The 25,111-nt window shown below is 43.2% G+C and overlaps 3 protein-coding genes across 4 annotated transcripts; 2 read left to right on the plus strand and 1 right to left on the minus strand.

Annotated features, from left to right (window-relative positions):
* Nucleotides 1-320: 320 nt before the first annotated feature.
* Nucleotides 321-17,167, minus strand: LOC124040191 (serine/threonine-protein kinase LMTK2-like). 2 transcript variants are annotated; one of them, XM_046357126.1, is made up of 7 exons: nucleotides 17,000-17,167; nucleotides 4,951-5,020; nucleotides 4,667-4,791; nucleotides 2,923-3,103; nucleotides 2,637-2,823; nucleotides 2,311-2,544; nucleotides 321-835 (listed from the first exon to the last, which is right to left on the minus strand). In XM_046357126.1, exons 3-6 carry the CDS (start codon nucleotides 4,750-4,752, stop codon nucleotides 2,312-2,314), a joined length of 687 nt encoding a protein of 228 aa, XP_046213082.1. In that variant the 5' UTR covers nucleotides 4,753-4,791; nucleotides 4,951-5,020; nucleotides 17,000-17,167; the 3' UTR covers nucleotides 321-835; nucleotide 2,311. The 2 variants fall into 2 exon arrangements, with proteins under 2 accessions (XP_046213082.1, XP_046213083.1); XM_046357127.1 differs by lacking the exon at nucleotides 17,000-17,167 and adding an exon at nucleotides 5,790-6,295.
* Nucleotides 17,168-18,822: 1,655 nt separating this feature from the next.
* Nucleotides 18,823-20,584, plus strand: LOC124039321 (parvalbumin, thymic-like). Its single transcript, XM_046355271.1, has 4 exons — nucleotides 18,823-18,985; nucleotides 19,230-19,362; nucleotides 19,834-19,943; nucleotides 20,342-20,584. Exons 1-4 carry the CDS (start codon nucleotides 18,925-18,927, stop codon nucleotides 20,368-20,370), a joined length of 333 nt encoding a protein of 110 aa, XP_046211227.1. The 5' UTR covers nucleotides 18,823-18,924; the 3' UTR covers nucleotides 20,371-20,584.
* Nucleotides 20,585-21,566: 982 nt separating this feature from the next.
* Nucleotides 21,567-24,245, plus strand: LOC124040192 (parvalbumin-2-like). The gene is made up of 5 exons (XM_046357128.1): nucleotides 21,567-21,648; nucleotides 22,533-22,603; nucleotides 22,736-22,868; nucleotides 23,647-23,756; nucleotides 23,977-24,245. Exons 2-5 carry the CDS (start codon nucleotides 22,543-22,545, stop codon nucleotides 24,000-24,002), a joined length of 330 nt encoding a protein of 109 aa, XP_046213084.1. The 5' UTR covers nucleotides 21,567-21,648; nucleotides 22,533-22,542; the 3' UTR covers nucleotides 24,003-24,245.
* The last annotated feature ends 866 nt before the right edge of the window (nucleotides 24,246-25,111 follow it).

A 25,111-nucleotide genomic window follows, 5' to 3' on the forward strand; every position in this document is an offset into this window, starting at 1 on the left:
AAAATCTACTTTGAGGTCAATTTGACAAAAGCTGTATCCTGTCTAGACATGACCAACAAATGACGCATGTTAGAACCAAGTATAAACAGGGCTAAAACTATCGTTTCATTGGTCAAAATCAACTGGAGGCTTCCCACATGTATCAGTCCACTCCTTGCACCCGCCCATTAATTTTCTGAATCCCTCCAAGTAGCTCATCAAAAAACATATATATATATATTTGAAGTCGCATTTAGTGTGTGCGTGACCTATTGTTGCAGCATGGTATTACTTATCACTGAGATACGTTTCACGATAGGCAAGGGGAAACAAATCAAATGAAGACTGCAGAAATGTTTTATTTTCAACATCAAGCTCTTATCAGTACAGTAGTTAGCTGATGAAAAACCTGATGAAAATGTTCTTACATTTGAAATATGCAGGCTGTCAAATACTTTACGAGTGAATCAAGAGATTCCCATTTGTTGGAACCCATTTATTCAATGTAGGATTATCAGGTCACCATTGCTATGTTCTGATCATCAGAGCCCTCTGTTATTGTAGGCTAATCCTTATTGGGAGACAGGCACAGCCCTGAAAGGTAAACAACTGACTCTTGGTGGTACAGTAGCCTGAAAAGGGATGGTTTATCAACCCTGCAGTTGGACCCTTAGTCAGGCCCATAGAATGTAAAGGGAGTATGTGTAGTGTTTACTAGTGGTGAAACAGCAAGGTCCCACTGTTGAGCTCTTCTGTTCTTCTGTTTATCTGGAGATTTGTCTTCCATCACATTGTCTTCCTTCAGCAAACACGCTGTTAGGCCTCCATCTCCTCATCCCCAGTGACGGATACTGGGCTAAAACACAAGAAAGACAGACTTCTGTATGATATAGTGTAATGGTTCCACAAACATTTCTACCGGTATCTAAAGAGAATGTCAGACACAGGTGAGCAGCTCCCAGCAGCAAAATGTGCAGCGGTGAAGTCCTTGAGTGTGTGTGTGTGTGTACTGGTGTGTGTGTGTGTACTGGTGTGTGTGTGTGTGTGCGTGCGTGCGTGCGTGTACTGGTGTGTGTGTGTGTGTGTGTGTGTGTGTGTGTGTGTGTGTGTGTGGTGTGTGTACTGGTGTGTGTGTGTGTGTGTGTGTGTGTGTGTGTGTGTGTGTGTGTGTGTGTGTGTGTGTGTGTGTGTGTGTGTGTGTGTGTGTGTGTGTGTGTGTGTGTGTGTGTGTGTGTGTGTGTGTGTGTGTGTGTGTGTGTGTGTACTGGTGTGTGTACTAGTACTGGTCCTGCCAGGTTTCTTCTAATCAACCAAACCACACTACAGGTTCTGTGGAACATTTCTTTCCGTTTGTTCAGTTTCTCCTCAGGACAACCATATGTATTTAGTTTACCCATGGGCTCTGATAACTAATAACTACTGGGTATACTTTAAATATCAGTCAAGCAAACTCAGGTCTTACAAGCTGGACCAAATACTGTAACACACGCACACACAGGCACACGGATGCCGACATCCAAGCATGAACATGCGGATCAGAGTTGAGTGCCATCCTGTCTTGTCCTCCACCTATACTGGCCATAGAGCCGTCCACAGATGGACTCAAGGACACCCCTTGAAATAGCTAGACAAATAAAGGGCCCTCTCCTTTTCTTTCGCCCCTCTCTCTCTTCCACTTCCTTTCCTTCTCTCCTTCCCTTTGTCTTTCCCTTTTCATCACACCTCTCTGTTTAGAGTCTAAACAAACCTTGCTTTTTCTTATTATAAAAGAATAAAAACAGATCAATATTATCTATTTACTACACCACTTACTACATTGTGTAAACCTATGGAATAGCCTTTCCACTTTCGTTTGGCCTGAGGCTGAATGTGGCACGAGAGCATGACCGGTGGCATTGATAAGACAGTAGTAAAACTAGACGTCTGTTGACTGGGCTGAACAATAGGCCTTTATGTTGACTGAGAAGAAGATAACATGCTTTCAACTCCAGCCAGAGCCACAGATCTGATATCTATTGCTTTCACTGTGGCCAGCTGTGCTGTTAGCTACTACACGGCCCAGGCTTATTGAGTCAGACAATGTACTGTCACAGAGCTTTGTGATAGCAGTGTAACCAACCGACAGGTGGTTTGGAACTGTTGGAGAGAAGGAGAAAAAACTCTCCAGCTAGAAATCCATTAAATAATGAATCATATAAGGGTTGGGGAGAGGAGTGGAGTGGAGAGAAATGAGGGGGGGAGGGAGAGAGAGGGAGAGAGGATAAATCATTTTTTCCATGAGCCCAAGGCTCTCTGGGTGACAGAAAAACAAGTGTGCAGCCATTCACTTGCCTTACTGCTCCAGGTCAGCATCAGTGACGTGGGTGAGGACCAGACTAGAAGGTCTCAACTGTGAGCAGGTATGGGTGGATGGACAACTCCACCTCTGGTGTGAGGATGTGGAGGTCTGGTGGGGGGATGCGGAAAATATACTGGATTCTGATATTATTAGATGGTGATCGGCCATCTTGGTTTTGAGGGAGCTGTCCAAGAAGGAGAAGTCATCCTCCCATTCTAAACCATGACCTGTAGGGCAGCGTAAACACAACCACCATCAGATAGAGATGTCATCAGACAGATAGAGAGATCACCATCAGGAAAGAGAGATAAAGACATACCATTGTCCTTTAAGCAGACCCCTGAGGTTGCCATGTGAGGTAGATGGTTGACATAGCTGCAGGGCGGGATTGGGGATTGATCATTGGTCTCAGGTGTGTGTCTGTAAATTGGTATTGGAGATTGACCCTTGGTCTCTTTGCTGTTGGTCTCTGGCCAGTGACTTTGTAGCTCCCTGGTGGGACTCTCCTATGGAGCGTGTTCAAAATGAAATGATGTTGATACTGTAGGCATAAAAACATGACTCTGATGTAAAATACCAATTATCTGTGTGATAGATGCAGTTACCTGATCAAACACATAGACAGTGACATCATCAAAGAAAGACACCTTCCTCCCTTGTCCAGGTTCGTCCCCTTCTGATGACACAGGGCTGGGCTGAGGGGTCACAGGGTTGCGGTGGGGGGTGATGGGGCTGGACTGGGGGCCCCTCTCACCTGAGGAGAGCCAACACTGGAAGTCTTCATACCTGCATGGAGAAAAATATGATTATTTCACATAAAATGCAATTAATTTGATGTTATTCTTCAACATACAACTTGGTATTTTATACAAGTAAATAAACATCTACTGAGACATCCATCGTCTCCTTTCACACTGTGTGCCCCAGAGCACTAGCGACAGTATATCTCCTTCCAAAACAGGAAGTGCAAAAACTCATTACTAAGCGGCTCCTCTCCGTACAATGACATGGCACCCAGGCAATCATTGGAGAATGTATGTCTATTATTTTCTCCTGGCCACTCACTGCAGGGCCTGAATAAATATTGTTGGCTGTCTTCGCAGGCGAGCACGCAATAGGAACCTTTTTCCGTTCTGCGGTCACCGGGCAACCGTTAAATGAGTGACTCAGGCAAGGAAAAAGAGATGCTGAGTCACTGAGCGCTATGACGAACGAATGCAAGAGGCAGACACACAGCCCAGGAGATGCATACACACGCTCTTGCCTCTCTCTCTCTCTCTCTCTCTCTCTCTCTCTCTCTCTCTCTCTCTCTCTCTCTCTCTCTCTCTCTCTCTCTCTCTCTCTCTCTCTCTCTCTCTCTCTCTCTCTCTCTCTCTCTCTCTCTCTCTCTCTCTCTCTCTCTCTCTCTCTCTCTCTCTCTCTCTCTCTCTCTCTCTCTCTCTCTCTCTCTCTCTCTCTCTCTCTCTCTCTCTCTCTCTCTCTCTCTCTCTCTCTCTCTCTCTCTCTCTCTCTCTCTCTCTCGCATGCGTGCACACACAGACACACACAGGGCTCTAATCTGTGTCTTCTTTATCACCTGGATTAGCACCTCACCGTGTATCCGCTACCAATGTCCTACATACAAAAAGAAACAGCTTAAACACACACACATGCACACACAGACACAAATACACAAGCACGCACACACACGAACAGTGGTGGAAAAAGTACCCAATTGTCATACTTGAGTAAAAGTATAGATACCTTAATAGAAAGTTATTCAAGTAAAAGTGAAAGTCAGCCAGGAAAATATTACTTGAGAAATATACTTAAGTATCAAAACTAAAAGTATAAATTATTTTAAATTGCTTATGTTAAGCAAACCAGATGTTTTTTTCTTTACAAATAGACAGGGGCTCACTCAAACACTCAGAAATCATAATTCAAAATGTAACGAGGACTTTTGGGTTCTAGGAAAATGTATGAAGTAAAAGTACATTATTTTCTTTAGGAATGTAGTGAAGTAAAAGTACATTATTTTCTTTAGGAATGGAGTGAAGTAAAAGTACATTATTTTCTTTAGGAATGGAGTGAAGTAAAAGTACATTATTTTCTTTAGGAATGTAGTGAATTAAAAGTGAAAGTAGTATTTTTTTTAATAGTAAAGTAAACTACAGATACCCCCAAAAAACGATTTAAGTAGTACTTTAAAGTATTAAGTACTTTACACCACTGCGCACAAACACACACAAAGAGAGAGAGTACTATAAAATAAAGAGGATTATGAGCTGAAGATTTAACAAGACAATGCCAAATGCAAAGCAATGGTCAAAAACCATTGACACTGTAGTGAAAGTTACAGGAACATACCATTGGTCGCTCTCATCAGTTTCCTCCACTACGACCACACCCATTCGGGTGGCCAATAATGGGTAGCCAATAAGATGAGGGTCCATCCAAAGACAGGACAGCTAACTCAGCCTCTTAAGTGAAGTCTGTCAAGTGAAGATAAACAAATGTCATTTTACATGTTGCTACATCATGATGCCCTCAACGACAGAACAGTACAAAGTCCTGATGCAACTTCCTGACACACGGTCCTATCTTACATTATCAATGCAAATTTCAAGAGAACATTCAGAATACTACTGTACCTTGTGGTTTGAGGGTCCCATTCTACAGCAAATGGTCAGATCAGCGGATCAGTAATCCAGAACCGAGTCTCTGGAGAAAATAGATCAAATAGGAAATGAGGAGAAATAAGAGGAAAAGCAAGAGAGACAGTGAAAGAGAAATGAGGACGAGAGAGATAAGAAACAGGAAAAGCGAGAGAGAGAGAGAGAGAGAGAGAGAGAGACAGAGACAGAGAGAGAGAGAGAGAGAGAGAGAGAGAGAGACAGACAGACAGACAGACAGACAGACAGACAGACAGACAGACAGACAGACAGACAGACAGACAGACAGACAGACAGACAGACAGACAGACAGACAGAGAGAGACAGACAGACAGACAGACAGAGAGAGACAGAGAGAGAGAGAGAGAGAGAGAGAGAGAGAGAGAGAGAGAGAGAGAGAGAGAGAGAGAGAGAGAGAGAGAGAGAGAGAGAGAGAGAGAGAGAGAGAGAGAGAGAGAGAGAGAGAGAGAGAGAGAGAGAAGACCAAAGTCAGATAGAGGGGAACAGTGTGGAGGGGACAAAGGGCTCACGTGTACAGTAGTCAGTCCCATGGGCTTGACCAGGAGCAGAGCAAAACAGGCAAATCGATTAAAAGCCTGACTAATGTTGCCTACTTAAATAAAGGTTCATAAAATAACATGAATAATGTAACAGATCCTCCTCAGTGAGAGACAGTAAGAGGACAGTACTCACACACACCTACTACTCCCTGAAGCTTTACAGACAAAATGCTTGGACAATTTTGGCTCAAAATCAGAAACTGAAAGTTTGCAAGAGGGTTTGGAAGAAAGAAGGCTGCGCAACCTCAGGACCCTTACTATTTTTAAGACTTTCACCACGGCATATAATCACAAGCCTATGCGGGCAGGACTGCCCTCTAGTGGTTCTGTTGATAATAGCAGACAGTCGATGTCAAAGACATGTCACACACAAATCAAAGGTTATTGGTCGCGTACACAGTTGAGCAGAGCGAAGTGCTTATGTTACTAGCTACTAACACTGCAGTAAAATGAAAAATACCAAATAATAAATAACAAAATACTACACGAAGTCAAGAAATGTCAGATCGAATCTAATTAACAGCATTCCAAGTGTAATCTGTACATATTCACACCAGATGCATTTACACAATATATACTAAGAATGAAATGTATATCAGTAGATATATTAGAATGAGCTATGTTGAGAATACAGTATTTAAGTACACAGAACAAAACCCCATGACATAATGGATATAATTGCAGGAAATTAGCTTCCTGACCAGAGACCTGAATATAAATACATACACTACTGGTCAAAAGTTTTAGAACACCTACTAATTCAAGGGTTTTTCTTTATTTTTACTATTTTCTACATTGTATAATAATAGTGAAGACATCAAAACTATGAAATAACACATATAGAATCATGTAGTGACCAAAAAAAGTGTTAAACAAATCACAATATATTTTATATTTGAGATTCTTCAACGTAGCCACCCTTTGCCTTGATGACAGCTTTGCACACTCTTGGCATTCTCTTATGTGTTATTTTATAGTTCTGATGTCTTCACTATTATTCTGCAATGTATTAAATAGTCAAAATTAAGAAGAACCCTTGAATGAGTAGGTGTTCTAAAACTTTTGACCGGTAGTGTATATATGTGTATGGTTTGTATAGACAGTATGGGCAGTATGTGAATATAAAATGTGTGTTCAGCAGTATTTATATAGTATGATCCATGACTACAATACAGGGTATACATATAAAGTGGGTAAAACAGTATGTAAACATGATTAAAATGACCCGTGTTCAATGACTAAGTACATAGGGCAGCGGTCTCTAAGGTGTAGGGTACAATACCGGGTGGTAGCCGGCTAGTGACATTGTCTAATGTTCAGTCAAAGGTACTGGTAGGAGGTCAGCTAGTGATAACTGTTTAAATATCTCATTGACACATCTTGCAAGTTTCACGTTTATTTGATGTGACATAATAAATGTCCAACAACACGCCTATGTACAGATTCCATTCAATTACTACTATCTCCTGAAAGAAGGAAGGAATGAGGGATTAATTGACTGAAAATATTATTCTTCATCAATTTTCACAGTATATTTCCCACACTGTTTCTGAAGGAGGGCAAGTTGTAAGGTTCGGTTGCTACTGTCCTCCCCCTGGCAACAAAATCACTGATGCTGGAGTTCCACTTGATACACTCATGCAGCATCAGGATATTGTTCCCAGGGAGACACACGCACACTCGTCTTTCAGGTCCTCCCTGTCCAGAGTCTGAAAAAAGAAGGAAAGGATGGAGTGAAGTGAGGAGTGGAGGAAAGGAAAGGAGATGGAGAGAGAGAGACAGATGGTGGTTAACTCAAATGGAGGAAGGTGCTTGCATTTCACCCTGGCCCCTGTGTGTTTAAGGGGCACCCCCCTCTTTCCTTTTATCCCTCCATCCCTCCCTTGCTCCCTTGCTCCCTTGCTCCCTTGCTCCCTTCCTCCCTCCCACTTTCTGTATAGCCCAGGCATCATGTCACCTATCCTGCAAACCCTGGTCCTTCTGTTGGGTCCACCAAACTTAGCAGCATTGTGCATATGATATAAACCACGGTTGAAAAACATGTTCAAATGTAGTCTAAACTATTTGTGCTGTGTTCAATGTATTTACTCAGCATCAGATAGTTCTGCTACCTCTTGACATAGATCTACAACGTCATCCGCTTCATTAATTCATTACAGTATCTTTGACTCTGATGGGCCACATTGAAAGCGACATCCATCTTTGTTCAGATTTCAACTGTAGGGATAGCTGTTCCATTCCCTAATTTATTGTTGTTTTTCTAACTGGGACAAAGCATAGAATATCCCTTCTCCACCGCCCCACCTGCTATTAATACCCCTAGCCAGGGTAATAACAAGTCTATATCTACCTCTCCTCTTCCCAGGTCTTCAACATTAATGGCCACTTAATGACAGTCCAAAGAAATGCAATGCACCAGTCCCACAATGCAATGCAACGGCCTGGGACACTTGTCCATGTGCAGACCCTAGTGGGCGGAGTCAGGGACAGAGAGTACCGATCGTAGATCTACCCGTGCCTAGCACTACCCGAAAAGGGGGAGGGAGGGGGGTCGCTTTTCTTTTCTGATTGGGTTGGCTGTGAGTTTGCCACACCAATTTAGTTGTATCACACGCACATTCGCATGCCGGGGTAGGGGGGGGGCTGCGTAACTATCCTTTTACACCAGAGGCACAGAATCATCATATCCAGCCAACAGACGACAAGTGACACCAAACAATCCGTGAGAGGAGGGTAATTGGAGCGCACTGGGCTTATTCTGAGCAGTGGCAGTGACGCCCAAGCAAGGCGGGCGACACATGACGCTCTGCTCTCTAACCGTCCAGACCATGCAACATTGCACTCTGGGTAAACCTGTGAAATGAGCTCTCCACCAGCCAGGGCCCTAGCAGCCCTGCCTACAGCCTTTATTTGGACACGCCCGGAGGATAGCGTCTCACTTCTCATTCTGTCGTTTTGGGGGTTAGGGTGAAACTAGACACTGAAACAACAACAGTCAAAGTGGTAAACATGTCAGCTTATTGTGTCATGCCAGTAGTATCTTAGTATCTTAGTATCTTAGTAGCAGATTATTGGGTCTTTAGAGCGTTTGCTGACAAGAGTTCCTATAATATGATGACATAAATCTAAGATACATTTCAGAGAGCTGATCATGTATTTATGAGCCTCTGTTGACACCAGTACTCCTGCTCTTCCCCAGTTGAGACCTGGACATGGCTGAACAAGCAAGACTGATGCCAATAATGTATTACCATTTTGGGCAAGTATGCACGCATCAAGTGTGTATGTGCCTCAAGTGTGTGTGTGTGTGTGTGTGTGTGTGTGTGTGTGTGTGTGTGTGTGTGTGTGTGTGTGTGTGTGTGTGTGTGTGTGTGTGTGTGTGTGTGTGTGTGTGTGTGTGTGTGTGTGTGTGTGTGTGTGTGTGTGTGTGTGTGTGTGTGTGTGTGTGTGTGTGTGTGTGTGTGTTTTGTGTGCGCTTGCATGCGTGCTTAAAGTATTGAGTGGAGCCAACTTAGCCTAATTTATTCATCCATGTTCATTTCCCTGTACGGGCAGAACACGGTTTACTGGGGTAAGGAACTCTATACTGCAGTATACAGTACTGTAACCTGTAATGGTACCTCCACCCCTCAACATAAAGTCTAAATGTAGATACCCTTAACACATTCCTAAATAGGAGTAAACACTAAGTAGAATTGAACACGTATACAGTGAGTACAGTGCCTTCAGAAAGTATTCACACACTATTCCACATTTTGTTGTGTTACAGCATGAATTTAAAATGGATTAAATGGAGATTTTGTCTCACTAACCTACACATAATAGAGTACCACAGTATGCGTCATAATACCCATAAAACCTAGCGTTCAAACAGCGAATTGGTTCCAATCATTTTTCCACCGTTCATTTTTCCCATAGAGGATTTTAGAAACTTAAAATATGGTCTGTGTTTTGTGTAGACTTACCCTGGTGTGACGTTTTTATAACCATGTCAATCTCTCTCGGACAAGGTGACTTTTATCAATATATTCGCCTGTATTTACCCCCCAAAAGTGAAATGCTAATTAGCTGCTAATGTGGATATCATAAAGAACTACAAATGTAATTTTGATCTGGACGAGACTGCTGAATCGAGGCAAAGGTAAGAATCACTGGATTAACAATCTAATGGTAGCTACATGTAGTAATGAATCAATTGGTTACATTTCTTGAAATGGACAATTCTGTGAACTGCCTTGTGCAAGTTCTAAATTGACACAGTACCTGTTGACGAAGGTGTCAGCTAGAGAAGACGTGGAGGAGCTTGCTGTCACGCCTGCTCCCGCTCCCCCTCCCTGGTGCTCGAAGGAATCAGCCTCCCCAGCATTACGCACTCCTGCCACCATCATTAAGCACACCTGCCTCCCCCTCGTCACGCGCATCATCGATTATTGGACTCACCTGTACTCAATCACCTCTGTCATTACCTCCCCTATATCTGTCTGGTTCTCCGCTCTGTTCCCTGCTTCAGCCTTGATGTTCGCATGTCTTTGTTACCCAGGTTCTGACGCTGTTCCTGTCCTGTTACCTGTCTGTTCCACATTAAATGTTCAACTCTCTGTACCTGCTTCTCATCTCCAGCGTCGGACCTTACATGCAGGGATTTGTAGTTTTGCATAATGTCTTTGATGCTAATTAGCATTTTGAGAGTAAATAGAGACGAATATATTGATAAAAGTCACCTTTATATGGTTATAAAAACGTCACACCAGGGTAAGTCTACACAAAATACAGCCCTTATTTTAAAATTTTCTAAAATCCCCTAAGCCAACTGACATACAATCATCATATACGCTGCTGCTACTCTGTTTATCATATATCCTGATGCCTCGTCACCTTACCCCTATGCATATCTACCTCTATCACTCCAGTATCCCTGTACATTGTAAATATGCTACTGGAACTGACCCTGCATATAGAATGCTTACCTACTGTCTCCTGTTTTTCTTATTTTTATTTCTTGTGTGTTTTTGTTCTACCTTTTGTTATTTTTAGTGCTACATTGATATTGATTACTACATTGTTGGATTTAGAGCTTGCAAGAAAGGCATTTCACTGTACTTGTACATGTGACATTACAACTTGAGACTTGAACCTCCTTCCCAAACCACTGACAGTAAGTCAGGTTCTCACAGGTCTGCAGGTAGCCTGGCAGTAAAGAGCGTTGGGCCAGTAACCGAAAGGTTATCCTGGAGCCGACTAGGACAAATATCTGTTGACGTGCCCTTGAGAAAGGCACTTAACCCAACTGCTGCTGTGAGTCACTCTGGATAATATGACTAAAATGTAAATGTAAGTCAGTGAACTCCAAAACCCATGTCGTGACAGTATCAGTAACAGTAACAGTAGAAGGCAGATAACCCCATGTTGTGACAGAATCCTACCACTAGAAGGCGGCTAAACCCATGTCATGACAGTATCCTACCCCTAGAAGGCAGATAAACCCATGTCATGACAGTATCCTACCCCTAGAAGGCAGATAAACCCATGTTATGACAGTATCCTACCCCTAGAAGGCAGATAAACCCATGTCATGACAGTATCCTACCCCTAGAAGGCAGATAAACCCATGTCATGACAGTATCCTACCCCTAGAAGGCAGATAAACCCATGTCATCACAGTATCCTACCCCTAGAAGGCAGATAAACCCATGTCATGACAGTATCCAACCACTAGGAGACAGATAAGATAACCCCTCCCTCCAGAAGAGCTTGTTTCACTCAGCCAGTGTGTGTAGTGGATGGAAGTAGACCTTATAGGGTCATGCATGTCAAGTAGACGATGTGGCTCTGATGCTGTGTCATGGCGATTTAAAAATAAAAGTGCCATGTCAGTCTGGCAGCTCTCCCACCTGCCTCTCTCTGCCTGGGTTCTGGGTTGTTACCATGGTGAGGAGAAGAGATTAGGAGATCAAATGACCCAGCTTGAACAGGAACACAAATTATAGATATAGCTGTCTATACCTATACTGTCTATATCTATACTGTCTATAACTGTCTATATTTATACTGTAAGGTTCATTTTCTCTGGACTTTTGGTACATACAGGTGTGGGATCTTAATTTCCTACACAGTAGTAAAATGCAATAATGTAGACAAGGTTTAAAAAGGCTTCTAATGTTTGTAATTTCCACTTTAAAATGTCAGACTTGATTTGTCCTACTCTGCAGAATGTTTGTGAAGGGGTTTATTAAGGATGTATTAGGTAGTTAATTGACTGTTAACACAAAACTAGGCTGGACTGTGAACTGTTAGTTTGGTCTCTGGGGAGAAAGAGGGGGATTGGAGGGTTCGGGTTCGTAGGGTGTTGGGGGTCGCGAAATGTGTAGGGGGCTGGGAGGTGGGTAGGGAGGTGGATGGGAGTGTAGGGGGGTGAGGGCTAGTCAAGACAAGCATTGAGACACCTAGGCCTGTCATTACATCATCAATCTGTACAACCTCATTTTAGGAATTTCACTAATACGTAAAAAAAAAATAAAAAAAAGAATCATTAAAATGGTTACAGTATATATGACCAAGGTGATACTCAAAACATTGTTTGAGTCTATAAAAGTGAGCATAGTGACTGTAGAAAGTCAACCGAAACTATCCTAATGTGATAACAAGAAACCCATTGAAGCCTGTGACAGCCCCATATAAAGGTACACATACGAACACAACTCATACAGTACTGTAACAGAAGCAGGAGACCAGCTTAGAGCAAACTGATATTTCAGCAATAACATGAAGCTAGCACTGAGCCGCAGAACACACAATCGCTGAGATATTTGCTGGTGACGCTGAGAGGCAAAGGACTGTTGGGAAAGTGTTGAAAAGCTAGACAGTCACCTCTGACCTGCACACACACACATACACACACACACACGCAATCATAATCCAAGATGGACAGCTGTCGAACTCTTGGATGGTGCAAAGTGATCATTCAGCCAGCCACACTCAACCACAACCACTATCAGATACTAAAACAGTCCCACTGGGACAGCTGGTCTGGAGGGAGAGGACACAGCGTACATACAGTAGCCTGAGAATCTAATGATTGACAAATTGGTAAGCACATTCCCTAACTGGAGAGCTATATTACATGAAATTGTTTTCTTGGTTTCTGAGGACTGGCCAGCGATGTTCTAACTTAAACCCTCAGTTCTGCTCTGTGCTCCTCCTATCCTTCACACCCTCGCCCCATCCCAACCTCCTCCAAGGGGTGCTGGGGAACCCCACCCTTCACTCACCCACCACCGGACAGAGAGAGACTGTCACTCATGCTCTAAGCCAACTGGCATCAGAATGGCCCTATTACAGCTCGGGGGGGGGGGGTACTACTCCAGTTGCATGGTGCAACTATATATCGGTCCAAAATGTAATGAGTCAGGGTTTCCCTGGTTACGAATTAAACAGACAGGAAACAGAAGATAGAGGGACAGAGAGAGACGAACGGTGAAGGGTATAGGCTACATATGCCAAAATAGATTTTCACATTTAATAAATAGCTTACCTGACACTTGTTGCAGGTGAACTTACTTATGATTAAAATAATTGCAGTTTAATTCATATGAACAATTTTTTCCCTTATGGTTTGCTGCTTCTATCCCCACTCTTTAAATAGAATCGCTGTCTAGCTGCATTGTCACGGATCCCCCGGTACTGCTGCTCATTCTGTTTACCAGTTCCGGAGGTCAACGTCACCGGCCTTCTAGGCTTCACTGAACTGTGTCATTACGCACACCTGGTTCCAATTCCTCACTGATTGTATTTGTACAAATGTGCCCTTTGTTTCACATTGGGCTGTCCATTATATTTCCCATGTCCGTTGGTCGTGTGAGTACCTATGCATTGTCTCTGCTGCGTGTTTTGTGTATTACGGGTCTCGTCCCGTGTCTTTCTTCGAGGTTTGACCTCACTCTTTTGTTTTGGGTACATCCCAGTGTTACTGTACATGTTCGTTTTGGGTGTATTAAAAACCCAGATGTATTCCGGTGCCTGTCTCCAAATCCTTTATACCAGAGTGACATGAATTCTTTACATTTTTGTGCTGACCGATGGTAGCCAATGGCTAAAGCACAGGGATTAAATGGCAAGTTTGAATTTAAACCCGTACGTGAAATAAGCTACAGCACAGTGCAGGATGGTGGAAGCAAAGATCCCTGTTGATTTGAACAAACCTGTCTAAGCCAAATCTCTGAACTCCTTAAGGGGGTCCTGAAGCTTGAGAAGTGTACATTACATTCCACCCCACGGCCCCTTTCCTATCCAGAAAGTAACACAAGAGAAAGACCAACCATTTTCTAACACTCCTTAGAACAGAAGGGTGGAGGGGAAGCGAGAGAGTCAGGAAAGAAAGAAAGAGGGAGAGAGAGGATAAAAAGTGAGAGGGGGAGAGAGAGCAAGTGAGAGAAAGAGAAATGAAGAGAAAAAGAGCACTGCACCTGCTGATGTGGGTGTAGAAGGGAAACCTGACATTCAATGGCTTAATGACCATCTCAGGGAGTTACAGTAGACTAGCTAACACAGGCCTATTTAATGGCCTGGTGAAATCACACCAGCAGAGGGTGATGTGTGTGGGGAAGTCTCTCTCCGGCCCCCTGAGATACAACTGGCCAAATGTCCCCTCTAACCCAGGGCTGTTCAATCCCGGTCCTCGGGACTTGGGAGCCACACATGGTACATGCTTTTGTGCCAACGCAACCATTACCTGATTCAACTAAGCCTGGATCGCAGCCAAAGGGGGTCTTTAACTGGGACTGAGCGTTGGTTGAAACGTTGTCCATTTAATAACATTCATTGGGAACACGTGACAGTGTGCACGTTCATTCTATTTGCTTATTTACTCAACCCACCTGATAACTTCCTCCACATAATATTACTCCTATAAATGTCTGGTCATTTTCATCCCTGGACAAAACTATGTTATGTTGTGTTTATCCTCCCAAACCCAGTGAGTAGCCTACCCTTGGCTCACGTGTAGACTGCAGAATGAGTGTGAGGGAAGGTTCTTAGGTTGTTGTTGTGGAGGGGACAGAGTACTCAGCCAGCCTGGCAGTAAGTTAGGTTGGAGTAAGGAGTAACGTGAGCAGTGATCAGAACGTGAGCAGCGATCAGATAGAACACTCTGTCTTGTTTTCCTTTGATTGCTGAGGATTTATAGCTGCGGGAAGTGGCACAGGGTTACTACAGGGCTCCCATCAACACGCACTCACTCACGCACACACGTGCACGCACGCACACACAGGCAGGCATGTACACATGCACGCACGCACACACACACACACTTAAATCTTGAGTGATTGATGTCAAAGCGTCAGGAGAGTGAAATAAAACCGCTTGAGGAGGGAGAGGCCTTGCGAGGGGAAATGGGGTGATGGGATTGGGGGGGTCGGGATGAATCTGAGAACGGTATCGGTATGTCCCCCACCACAGCTGGTCCGATGGAAATAGACAGAGATGTAACTGAGCCCAGGGAAGAAGAGGAGCAATCGCTTTCCCCAGGATGGATGTTCAAGCAGTCTCTCTCTCTTTCTTTCTCTCTCTCTCTCTCTCTCTCTCCCTTTCTCTCTGTATCAGTATCCTCTCGAGGGTGCAAATGTTTAAAACATTAAAAACCTCTACATGCAGTCCACAGTAATTACCCGATGACAATGGCAGGTAGATCTAAAGCCCATCCTCATAGCAGCCAGTTAGTGGGCTGAGCGAGCGAGCCCAGGCTGCAGATCTCTGTGTCTGAGTGTGAGAGGAGTACAGTAAGCTGAATAGCTCAGCAGCAGAGCCCCAGATATACTCCCTGTGACTCCCCAAAGACCTTATCAGTGGTAGAAACGTCGTCCATAAACAGCATACAGAATCAGACCTGAGCAGACCTCACCCTGAAATGTGCACAAACCCAAGTCAAAACAGGATTTGTTGTCTTTCAGCTTGCTCGATGCAGTGGGACCAACGGATAAAAAGACAGATAAAGAAAGCAAGCAAACAGTCCAAACCCAGCAGGTCAGCAGGCTCTCTCTCTCTCCTCTTACTCTGGGAGTGAGAAAGAGAACACTGCCACCGGCTGGTTGGCTTGGCAGCTGAGAGACCGTCCCCATGTCTGTCAGCTATGCCAAAATGACTCAGCTCTCACCACACCAAAATAGCACCAATCAATCCCAGCCAGGCAACAATGTGGTGGGGTGTTCTAAGGCCCTACAGATCCAGGTTCGATCCCAGGCTATGTCGCAGCCGGCTGTGACCGGGAGACCATGAGGCGGTGTACAATTAGCCCAGCATCGTCTGGGTAAGGGGAGGGTTTGGCTGGCCGGATGTCCTTGTCCCATCGCGCTATAGCGACTCCTGTGGCGAGCTGGTCTCATGCACGCTGACACGGTCGCCAGTTGGGCGGTGTTTCCTCCGACACATTGGTGCGGCTGGCTTCCGGGTTAAGCGAGCAGTGTGTCAAGAAGCAGCGCAGCTTGGCAAGGTCGTGGGGTTGTGCTTGGCAGGGTCGTGGGGAGAAAAAGGGCTCAAATATGAAAAATAAACGATGTGGTAATCATGGTCCAGGGATCTGGGAGAGATCCCGCAGGAGGCTAATGTGTTTTACTATCACTCTGTTTGATTCATCTGTTGTCACAGCAAATTTTCCCGCTGAGCAGGAAGTGCAAAATACTGTGTATTCAAGGTTTTAAAAGGCTTCTGAAGTTCGTAATTTCCACTTGATTTGATTTACCCTAATAAAAAATGTATCAACCCCTAGAAAACATTTTCAAATAATAACTAACATTTCCTGTTGCTGCTGGATTCTTTTTCTGCTTTGAGAAACTGGTCAAATGAAGATAGTACACCTGTACGTGTGCTTTACTTTCCACTGATGTGTTTTAGTGTTTCCATAGTTAGCCGTTAGACTCAGCTCTAATGATGGAGTGTAGATCCCCCAGGAGGATACATAGACAAGTTTTTACACTAAATAATTGTATAGACATTTTTTCCACATAATATAATTCATCAATAATGCCCGAGGGGGTGTGGTATATAGACAATATACCACAGCTAAGGGATGTTCTTCGGCATGATGCAACGCAGAGTGCCTGGACACAGCTCTTAGACGTGGTATATCGACAATATATCACAACCCCCCCGAAGAGCCTTATTGCTATTATGAACTTGTTACCAACATACTTAGAATAGTTAAAAGAAACGTTTTGTTGTACCCGTGGTATACGGTCTGATATACCACGGCTGTCAGCAAACCAGCATTCAGGGCTCGAACTACCCAATTTATAATCCCCTTTTGATAGATCAACAAGACATTTTACAAACCCAAAAGTCTTGTCAGGTCTCAACATGACATCATATCTGGCAAAGTGGATACAGTAAGCTCTCTCAACCAGCACAACGCAAAACAGGACTACAATGACAAACACAAAATCCCAAACCCAAAAATATATCATTTTCCTCCTACTTACCACTATGGTTCTCCATGTAGAAGAAGTCTGCTCTGCTTCTTAGTTCCATTGTCTTTCCTCCCCCACCTCCACAACTACTGTGTATTCTCTTCATGGATATCAACAAGCTTCACCTGCACAGGAAACTACATAGAACGCCAACATCCACACACAGCTAAAACATAAAGTCAATCTGTACAGTCTCTACGTGTAGAAGCCCTACCACCCATCCCTCTTCCCCTCTCCCTCACCCCCCCCCCCATCCCCCTCTCCTCCATCACACAGGAAACCTGGCCTTCCTGCAAACAAGCATCGGGGCATGGAAGGGGACAAGGCCACGGCCGAGGGCAGGTATGGAGGGAGAGGATGTTTTTGTCGTTTTTCAACTCCCCTGGCTGAGAGGCCTGCTGTCGTCTATCCTGAGGAAACCGGCTCACGTCATTGGTGCTCAGAGGAGCTCTACAACTCCAGCCATAGGCTTGCACGTGCTCAGTAGCAGGACCACAGTGACACAGATCGCTGCAGAGAGGGCCCGGGGTAGATATCAACAATGACCCCCACAGGTGAGCAATGAAGTAGATGTATTATTAGGGACAGTGGGGATACTGTCAATCATCATTCCCTAAAGTTTCATGTAAGGGTAAATGTGTCACGGTCAGTTCAAGCTCTTTATCGTTATGTTTCTCTCCAAAGCTAGTCGCTGTCGAACCAGCAGGAAACATTACACTGTACTGTTTCCAAGCCAACGGCCATTATCCAATTAATGTACATAATAGGCTACAGTAGAGCATGGCCACCTGGGAATGTGTGAATACTCCAGCAGGTGTTCAGTAAAACAGCCTGGCAGGGAGGTGGCTCTTCAGCATTCATCAGTCGTTAACACTTCCTCAACCTCTATCAGGCACCAACAGCTGTGTCTGCCCCACTGCAAAGACATAACATGTACAGCAGTACTGACACTGGAGATTTGCAGAATCAAAACCTAATATTCTCATAAAACAAAGTCCCTGGTAAGTGATTTACCACTACCCGTGACGATAGTGAGCCTACCCCCATCTCAGGGGAAGCCCAAACGTGACTGAGCCTCCGAATAACAGGATGTTTATAGCTAAGCCTGGGGGATCCTGTGCCAGAGAGACAGCTCTGTAACACAGGGAGGAAGCAACCAGAAACTTAGAGAAGGGAGAGGGCAGAGAGGAGGGAGATGAGCAATGGGAGTGGAGGAAGACAGGAGGAGAGGGAGAGAGAAGAGCAGGCAAGCCAGGCGATAATTGGCCAACCAAATATAGCATGTCTTCTGTTTTCTTGTCCTCTTATCTGTTCCTGAAGCCTTTTCCCAGCATGTCCGAAAGGAAAATGACTAAATCTCATGAATACAAAGACAGATCAACACTTCTGATCATGTATCACTGTCACTGGCTGTTTCTAACACATCTCATATGTGGTCCTTCTGTAGCTCAGTTGGTAGAGCATGGAGCTTGTAACGCCAGGGTAGTGGGTTCGATTCCCGGGACCACCCATACGTAGAATGTATGCACACATGACTGTAAGTCGCTTTGGATAAAAGCGTCTGCTAAATGGCATATATTATTATTATTTATTATTATTATTATTCATATTCAGGCTTAAAGGGTTCTATCTGCACTTTTTCCACCATATGGGGGAAAGCTAGTAAGAATGGCTTTCTGTTCACCAGAAGGGCCACTTTCAGTTTGTCTCTTAATTAAGTGCGAAAACAAAAGCTTTGTCATAGTGACGCCGTGACATCCACGCCCGTTGAACGTCAAGTGGGCCCAAAAGACAGCTGTGTTTGGCAGGGAAACGCTGGTGGTTTCTGACACCATGGCATCATAAGATCGCTCTTACCAGTAGCTTTCTACCTCACCATCAGTTAGGATAGAACCACAAGCTGCTAGGTTTCATCGCGATCTCGCTACAGTTTCAGTATGGCTCTCACAGACTTCCTTGCTGCCTCAGATATTACTTCAGCGATCAATGCTTGCAGAGGTATGAATGTATGTTTGCACTTTTGACCTCTACTGTAACTTACTGGTATGGGGAATGTTACAGTAGGTGTGTTGGATTGCCCATAGGGACTCATAAATGCGTTTTTTTTTTGCTCTATATGATTGTGGCTTCACAAATGTGTTTTTCGTAAAGAAACTGGAAATGCAAGTTATGAGCTATTCATTTCAATCATCAACGGGTTTTTTGGTCCTTTGTCGTTATACACTGTCCATTCTGCTTTTAGCAAACGACTCCTTCAGCCCCAAGAAGTTTTTTGCGATGGTGGGCTTGTCCAAGAAGTCTCCCCCTGAGATTGAGAAGATCTTCATGATCCTGGACCAGGACAAGAGTGGCTACATCGAACAGGACGAGCTACAGTTGAGTCTCAATATAACACACACGTCTTCTAGGGAACTTAATCCCATGATCAAAATAGCAGCAGATACTAGGCAGATACAAATATTTTTATTTTATTTCTCAAAAAAAGTAGCCTAATACAAGGACTTAAGATCCTTTAGAGTTAGATGGATACAACCAAACACACAAAACTTCTATTGTACAGTGTACCGTATGTAATGCTACTTTTTGTGTTTTGTGTTTCGCTTGTGTGTGTGTGTGCGTGTGCGTGTGTGTGTGAGTGTGTGTGTGCGTGTGTGTGCGTGTGCGTGTGCGTGTGTGCGTGTGTGTGTGTGTGTGTGTGTGTGTGTGTGTGTGTGTGTGTGTGTGTGTGTGTGTGTGTGTGTGTGTGTGTGTGTGTGTGTGTGTGTGTGTGTGTGTGTGTGTGTGTGTGTGTGTGTGTGTGTGTGTGTGTGTGTGTGTGTGTGTGTGTGTGCGTGTGTGTGTGTTAGGCTTTTCCTCCAGAACTTCTCCAAGGGGGCTCGTCCCCTGACAGCGGCTGAGACCAGAGCCTTTCTCCTAGCTGGGGACAAGGACGGGGACGGAAAGATAGGCTGGGACGGTAGGGTTACTAGGCCATCAGGCAGGTTGTTGTTTATTGTCATGAGTCTTGTCCTGGAGGCAGAACTGAGACATTTTGCCTTAGATAGGCCAGCTGCAAAGTCAAAATTGGCTAAATTGTATTAGGGTTATCAGTGTTGTTAAGGTTATGGTTAAGTTTAGGGTTTGGTTAAAAATCTGTTTTTATAACTGCCAGCTATTGACCACTCTCCAGAACAAGAATCATGATGAAAAACACCAGGGTTGGCTGTTGGCATTTATGATTCTAATGGCAGTTTAAGGATCACTGGATGAGAAACCGAGTTTGGAAATGTAGTTAGACAGTAATTAAATCTGTATATTCTGCATATTGAATATTAAGAATGAACACATTGAGAACAGTTTGTGTCTCTCTTTCAGAGTTCTCCAACCTTGTCATGTCTTCATAAAGAGAGGAAGATTAAAGAAGATGTTTATTTTTGACAATCTTGTAGTTTGAAGACAAGCGGTACATGGTCTGTGTGAATCTTCTCAGTGCCTTCTTGGATTGGTCCAGCCTCTGTCTGTCAGTACAAGTAGTGCAATATGCTGTATGCTAGTTTTGACTAAGGAAAATATGATATTGTAAACCAATACAAATAAACAGTCTTTGGCTTAACACTTGCCTCGCCTGCAGCTGTCTTTCTCTGATGTAAAGTTTATAAATACAGTATATATGGCTTTGACCATAAATATTGTAGCACCTGTTTCACATGACAGTATGTGATGTATCCTAGTAATGTCCTTGACAGGCTGCTCCTTGCATGAATATGAGCATGTGGCCCAGGGTAAAGAGTCAAGTCAACACAAGTCTATATTCCTCTCATGTGTATCCAACTGCAGTACATCATCCAAACCAAGTCATTTTCTTCTCATGATTATTCATATACAGTATATATGGAAGGCAGACGAGGGATTAGGTTTCTTGCTATAAACTGATAACTTGGGAACCTTTTAACTGTCAAGAAGATAATGTCTATGTGTTTCTATCAACAACAACAACTTTTAACATGTTTAAAATGAGACTCTGCTAGTATGGAGGTGATTTTATTGTTTACAAATATGACAAGCACAATATCTTCCAGCATAAGAATGATGAATCTATGTCAAATAATAATGAAGTAGAAAATCTAGACCTACATCATATGAATATAGAAATTGACATTAAGCTTATACATTTTTTTTTATGGTTAAAACTATATTGTACAGATAGTTAAACAGTTTGATTTTTATATAAATCATACAAAACAAAATGATCTGATTTGATGGATACTAAATTGTTCATGTCTGTTTATCATCTCACACTTGCACTATACATTTTCAGAAACACACTGAGGTCACCAAGTGCCACATTGCCCTGATTGCAGATAATGGGTCATATAAAAAAAAGAACGCATTGCAGGCATTTTATCTCCAACATACAGCCGAATGAGGAGATCAGCTCGAAGCCCAAAATGCCCCTCTTGCATTTCACCCCAGGACTGCATGCATATCCCTAGTTGAAAGGATAAAAATAGTACAATTTGACTACTAGACACATTTTTCCAAAAGGAACCCTAAGCATACGGTGTGCGTTACACCTTGAAGGGCGAGGGTATATAATGTGGGGGCTGGGGGAGTATTGCTTCATCCAGCCCTACACTGAGATACAGCAGCCTCCTCGCCACTAATCCACTAATCCTCCAAAGGTGAGTTCCCTCAACCGGACTGATGCTCTAATTTAGGCTACAGACCACCAATGGTTTTCAGCATCAGCAACATGCAAAGATTTTTTCTTTACTGCCTCCACGGAATACATTCAATAAAAATGAAGAGGGAAACGTTTCTATCTGGAGTGCGTTTGGAATTGGAGTTTAAATAAAGCAACAAAAAAATGGACCTAAAGCGCTTACCTGAGAGATGGAGATGGAGGACTTATGCCGTGGTTTTGGCGCACGAGGAATGTCAGTTCGAGGACCACTGAATGATACTTACTGTCACTGACAGACATGTCTTACTCAATGGTTCTTTCTTTACCAATGCTTCTTCTCCATCTAAATTGCCATGGACCTTCATGACAGTGAAGGTCCTATGTGAATCTTTCTGTGTGAATGGTTGAGAGACAGAATAGAAACAGACTCCAGAGCTGGTAGAAATAGATGAAAGAGATGATCTGATAAACAGGTCTAGCAGACCTAAAGGTCATGGGTCACAGCATACCACTGTATGGGCTTTGGCCTACTGTAGTTTCTTGCGTTGAGGCACTCTGCCTTTGAGCACAGATGAGCTACGTTTGGAATGTATACCTGTAGGCTACAGATAACACAGTACTAATGCTATTTATTATCCATTTAAATCCATTCATTCATTAAACAATTAGTACATTAATGAAAGAACATTTGGGAAAAGGTCAATCTACATAAATATATATATATATATGCCTGAGACAGTTTTATTGACAAAAGATGTGGTTATCAGAGTCAAATGGTTAGTGGGCCCAAGTATTTTCTGTTGAATATTCATGTTCATGACTTTGAAAATGTCTCTCTCTCTCTTTTTCTTTTCTCTTGCTTTCTCTCTCCCCACTTCTCAGAATCAAAAAAATGGCTTTCAAGGGAATGCTTAAGGACGAGGATATCGCTGCTGCCCTCCAGCATTGCGCAGGTGTGCTATACTTAATTGATTTATGACAATCAATGTCAGTTAAAGTGAAAGGGCCCATATTGACCATGTTGAATCATCCATGAGCAGGCCAGACAGTGATGTTGAAATTACCACTGTGTTTATCCCTCACAGCTGCTGACTCCTTCAACCACAAGGAGTTCTTCGCCAAGGTTGGCCTGGCTGGCAAGTCTACTGAGGATTTGAAGAAAGCATTCTACTTTGTTGACCAAGACAAGAGTGGCTTCATTGAGGAGGATGAGCTCAAGTAAGTCTCACACTGATCCAGTTGATTCCGTTGTCAAAAGCTAACTTACTGTATTATACAAGGCAACTTATTCCTGCGGAAGGCAGTTAACCCACTGTTCCCCGTGCGCCGAAGACGTGGATGTCGATTAAGGCAGCCCAGTTGACTCAGTTGTCAAAAGCTAACTTACTCTACAGTATAAGGCAACTCATTCTGTTGATTAATTTGCCAAAAGCTAACTTACTGTACATTACAACGCAACACCACCCATGAAACTGAAATGAATGCCAGTGCATATCTTCACTACTCCTTGATCTCCACTCACCAAGTCTCATTTCAATTTGATCGCATAGGGATACTTAAACACACCCTTCAAATCAAATCACATTTCATTGGGTGCGTGCACATATTTTGCAGATGTTACCTCAGCTGCAGTGAAATGCTTATGTTTCTAGCTCCAACAGTGTGATATACCGAACAATACAAAACAATACACACAAAAAATAATAAAAATTAAGAAATTAAGAAATATGGGAAAGAGCAATGTCAGAGACTGGAATATATATATATACACCATCATATATATATATATAAATATATATGATAGTGTATAAACAGTAAGGACAATATATGAATATAAAATGTGTGTTCAGCAGTAGTTATATAGGATGATCCATGACTACAATACAGGGTATACATATAAAGTGGGTAAAACAGTATGTAAACATGATTAAAGTAAGCAGTGATTGATGACTATGTACATAGGGCAGCGGTCTCTAAGGTGCTCCTCTCTCTCCAGGCTGTTCCTCCAGACCTTCTCTGCTGGTGCCAGAGCTCTGACAGATAAAGAGACCAAGGTCTTCCTTGCAGCAGGAGATGCTGATGGTGATGGCATGATTGGAGTTGATGGTAATCAAATCACTTTTACACATTTATATCAAACAAGCAACTATGTACTTGACCCTATCCAGTTGGCCAAGTAACTGTAACAACCAACCATTTTTAGTAACGTGTAACTACCTTTAAATGACATGAAGGAAATTAGGATTTTATGAGGATCATTTTTTCCCAAGTTCTCATCATGACCTGTCTTGCAATAACTGTTGTTGTTTCTTCCTTGCTTCCACAGAGTTCACCACCTTGGTGAAGGTATAAGTCATCTATTATTGGCTCGGTTTTCATAGAACCACAAGTCTGCTGCTGAGGTTGTCCTGGCTTGCTGCCTGTCAAATACTGCATCTTTTTTATATTCATTTTATTTGTGAATGTCACCCCACACTCCCAAAGCGTGTTGACTGTTATGTTTTTTAACTACGTCAGCCGGTGTGCAGAAGTTTACCACCAGACCTTTTGCACTTTTAGAAAATTGAAATAAATATTCATTTGGATTAACAACGACTTTTGTTTCTAATGGTTTTTCATCTGACATTGAGTGTCACAGTTGAGCAAGTCCTTCGAAGCACTTAAGAAGGAATAAAATGTTAGGCTTATTTAGAATATTGGAGTATACAGGACTGATGCAGCACACACTAGCTACACCGGGATTCCCATCAGCATTCCTCCACAGGGTACTGAGAAGTAACTGTGTATAGTGACCTCTGCGATACATCATGTGAACATATAGGTTCACATAAAGTTAAAACAGGATCCACCTACTGGCACTGCATCTAGGAGACATATATATGTTCAGCTCTGGCACACCTATAGCTGGTTCAGAAAGACACAGATACTGCCAGGGCCTCTTGGAGACAGCTCTTCAGAGGGCTGGCCAGCAGGAGGATCTCTTGCATATGTTCAGTTAGAGCCAGCACATTGCAAAGGCCCCCAGCCAACTCTTGGCTAGTGTTTCAGAACTCCCATGTTACACTGTTTTTGTTAATGAGGCACATTTATGAACAAGTTTCTCTCCCTCAGCTATCAGACTGAGAAAATGTCATACTCGGTGACATAGAATAAGGCCATTTCTATTTATGTCGCGAGGGAGGGAAAAGTGAACAAATTGCACTCTGAACTTTCACTTGCAGATATTTGTTTACATGTAGAATGTACAGTAAATGTATTTAATTATTTGTATATGCTATTGATGACAAGGTGGGATTTAGTCCAAGGACCACCTCTAAGTGGAATTTGGAATGTCAGAATGTCAGAATATTAGAATGTCAGAATATTAGAATGTCCCACATCAGCTTGGATTCCTTCCTAATTTCAGCTGATAACGGGTTGTCCATTGTTCTGACACATCCATCTAACAACAACACTCATGT

The sequence above is a fragment of the Oncorhynchus gorbuscha genome, linkage group LG07, assembly GCF_021184085.1.
Source record: "Oncorhynchus gorbuscha isolate QuinsamMale2020 ecotype Even-year linkage group LG07, OgorEven_v1.0, whole genome shotgun sequence".
In the NCBI taxonomy this organism is placed as follows: domain Eukaryota; kingdom Metazoa; phylum Chordata; class Actinopteri; order Salmoniformes; family Salmonidae; genus Oncorhynchus; species Oncorhynchus gorbuscha.

What these genes read in the sequence shown, in the direction of transcription:
- LOC124040192 (XM_046357128.1), top strand. Translation starts at nt 22,543, where the DNA reads ATGGCTTTCAAGGGAATGCTTAAGGACGAGGATATCGCTGCTGCCCTC. An exon ending in ATTGAGGAGGATGAGCTCAA is followed by an intron (nt 22,869 to 23,646) that starts GTAAGTCTCACA and finishes CTCTCTCTCCAG; the next exon opens with GCTGTTCCTCCAGACCTTCT. An exon ending in TGGCATGATTGGAGTTGATG is followed by an intron (nt 23,757 to 23,976) that starts GTAATCAAATCA and finishes TTGCTTCCACAG; the next exon opens with AGTTCACCACCTTGGTGAAG.
- LOC124039321 (XM_046355271.1), top strand. Translation starts at nt 18,925, where the DNA reads ATGGCTCTCACAGACTTCCTTGCTGCCTCAGATATTACTTCAGCGATC. An exon ending in ATCGAACAGGACGAGCTACA is followed by an intron (nt 19,363 to 19,833) that starts GTTGAGTCTCAA and finishes TGTGTGTGTTAG; the next exon opens with GCTTTTCCTCCAGAACTTCT. An exon ending in CGGAAAGATAGGCTGGGACG is followed by an intron (nt 19,944 to 20,341) that starts GTAGGGTTACTA and finishes TCTCTCTTTCAG; the next exon opens with AGTTCTCCAACCTTGTCATG.
- LOC124040191 (XM_046357126.1), bottom strand. Translation starts at nt 4,752, where the DNA reads ATGGACCCTCATCTTATTGGCTACCCATTATTGGCCACCCGAATGGGT. An exon ending in ACTGATGAGAGCGACCAATG is followed by an intron (nt 3,104 to 4,666) that starts GTATGTTCCTGT and finishes TTCTCCATGCAG; the next exon opens with GTATGAAGACTTCCAGTGTT. An exon ending in CTGTCTATGTGTTTGATCAG is followed by an intron (nt 2,824 to 2,922) that starts GTAACTGCATCT and finishes CACGCTCCATAG; the next exon opens with GAGAGTCCCACCAGGGAGCT.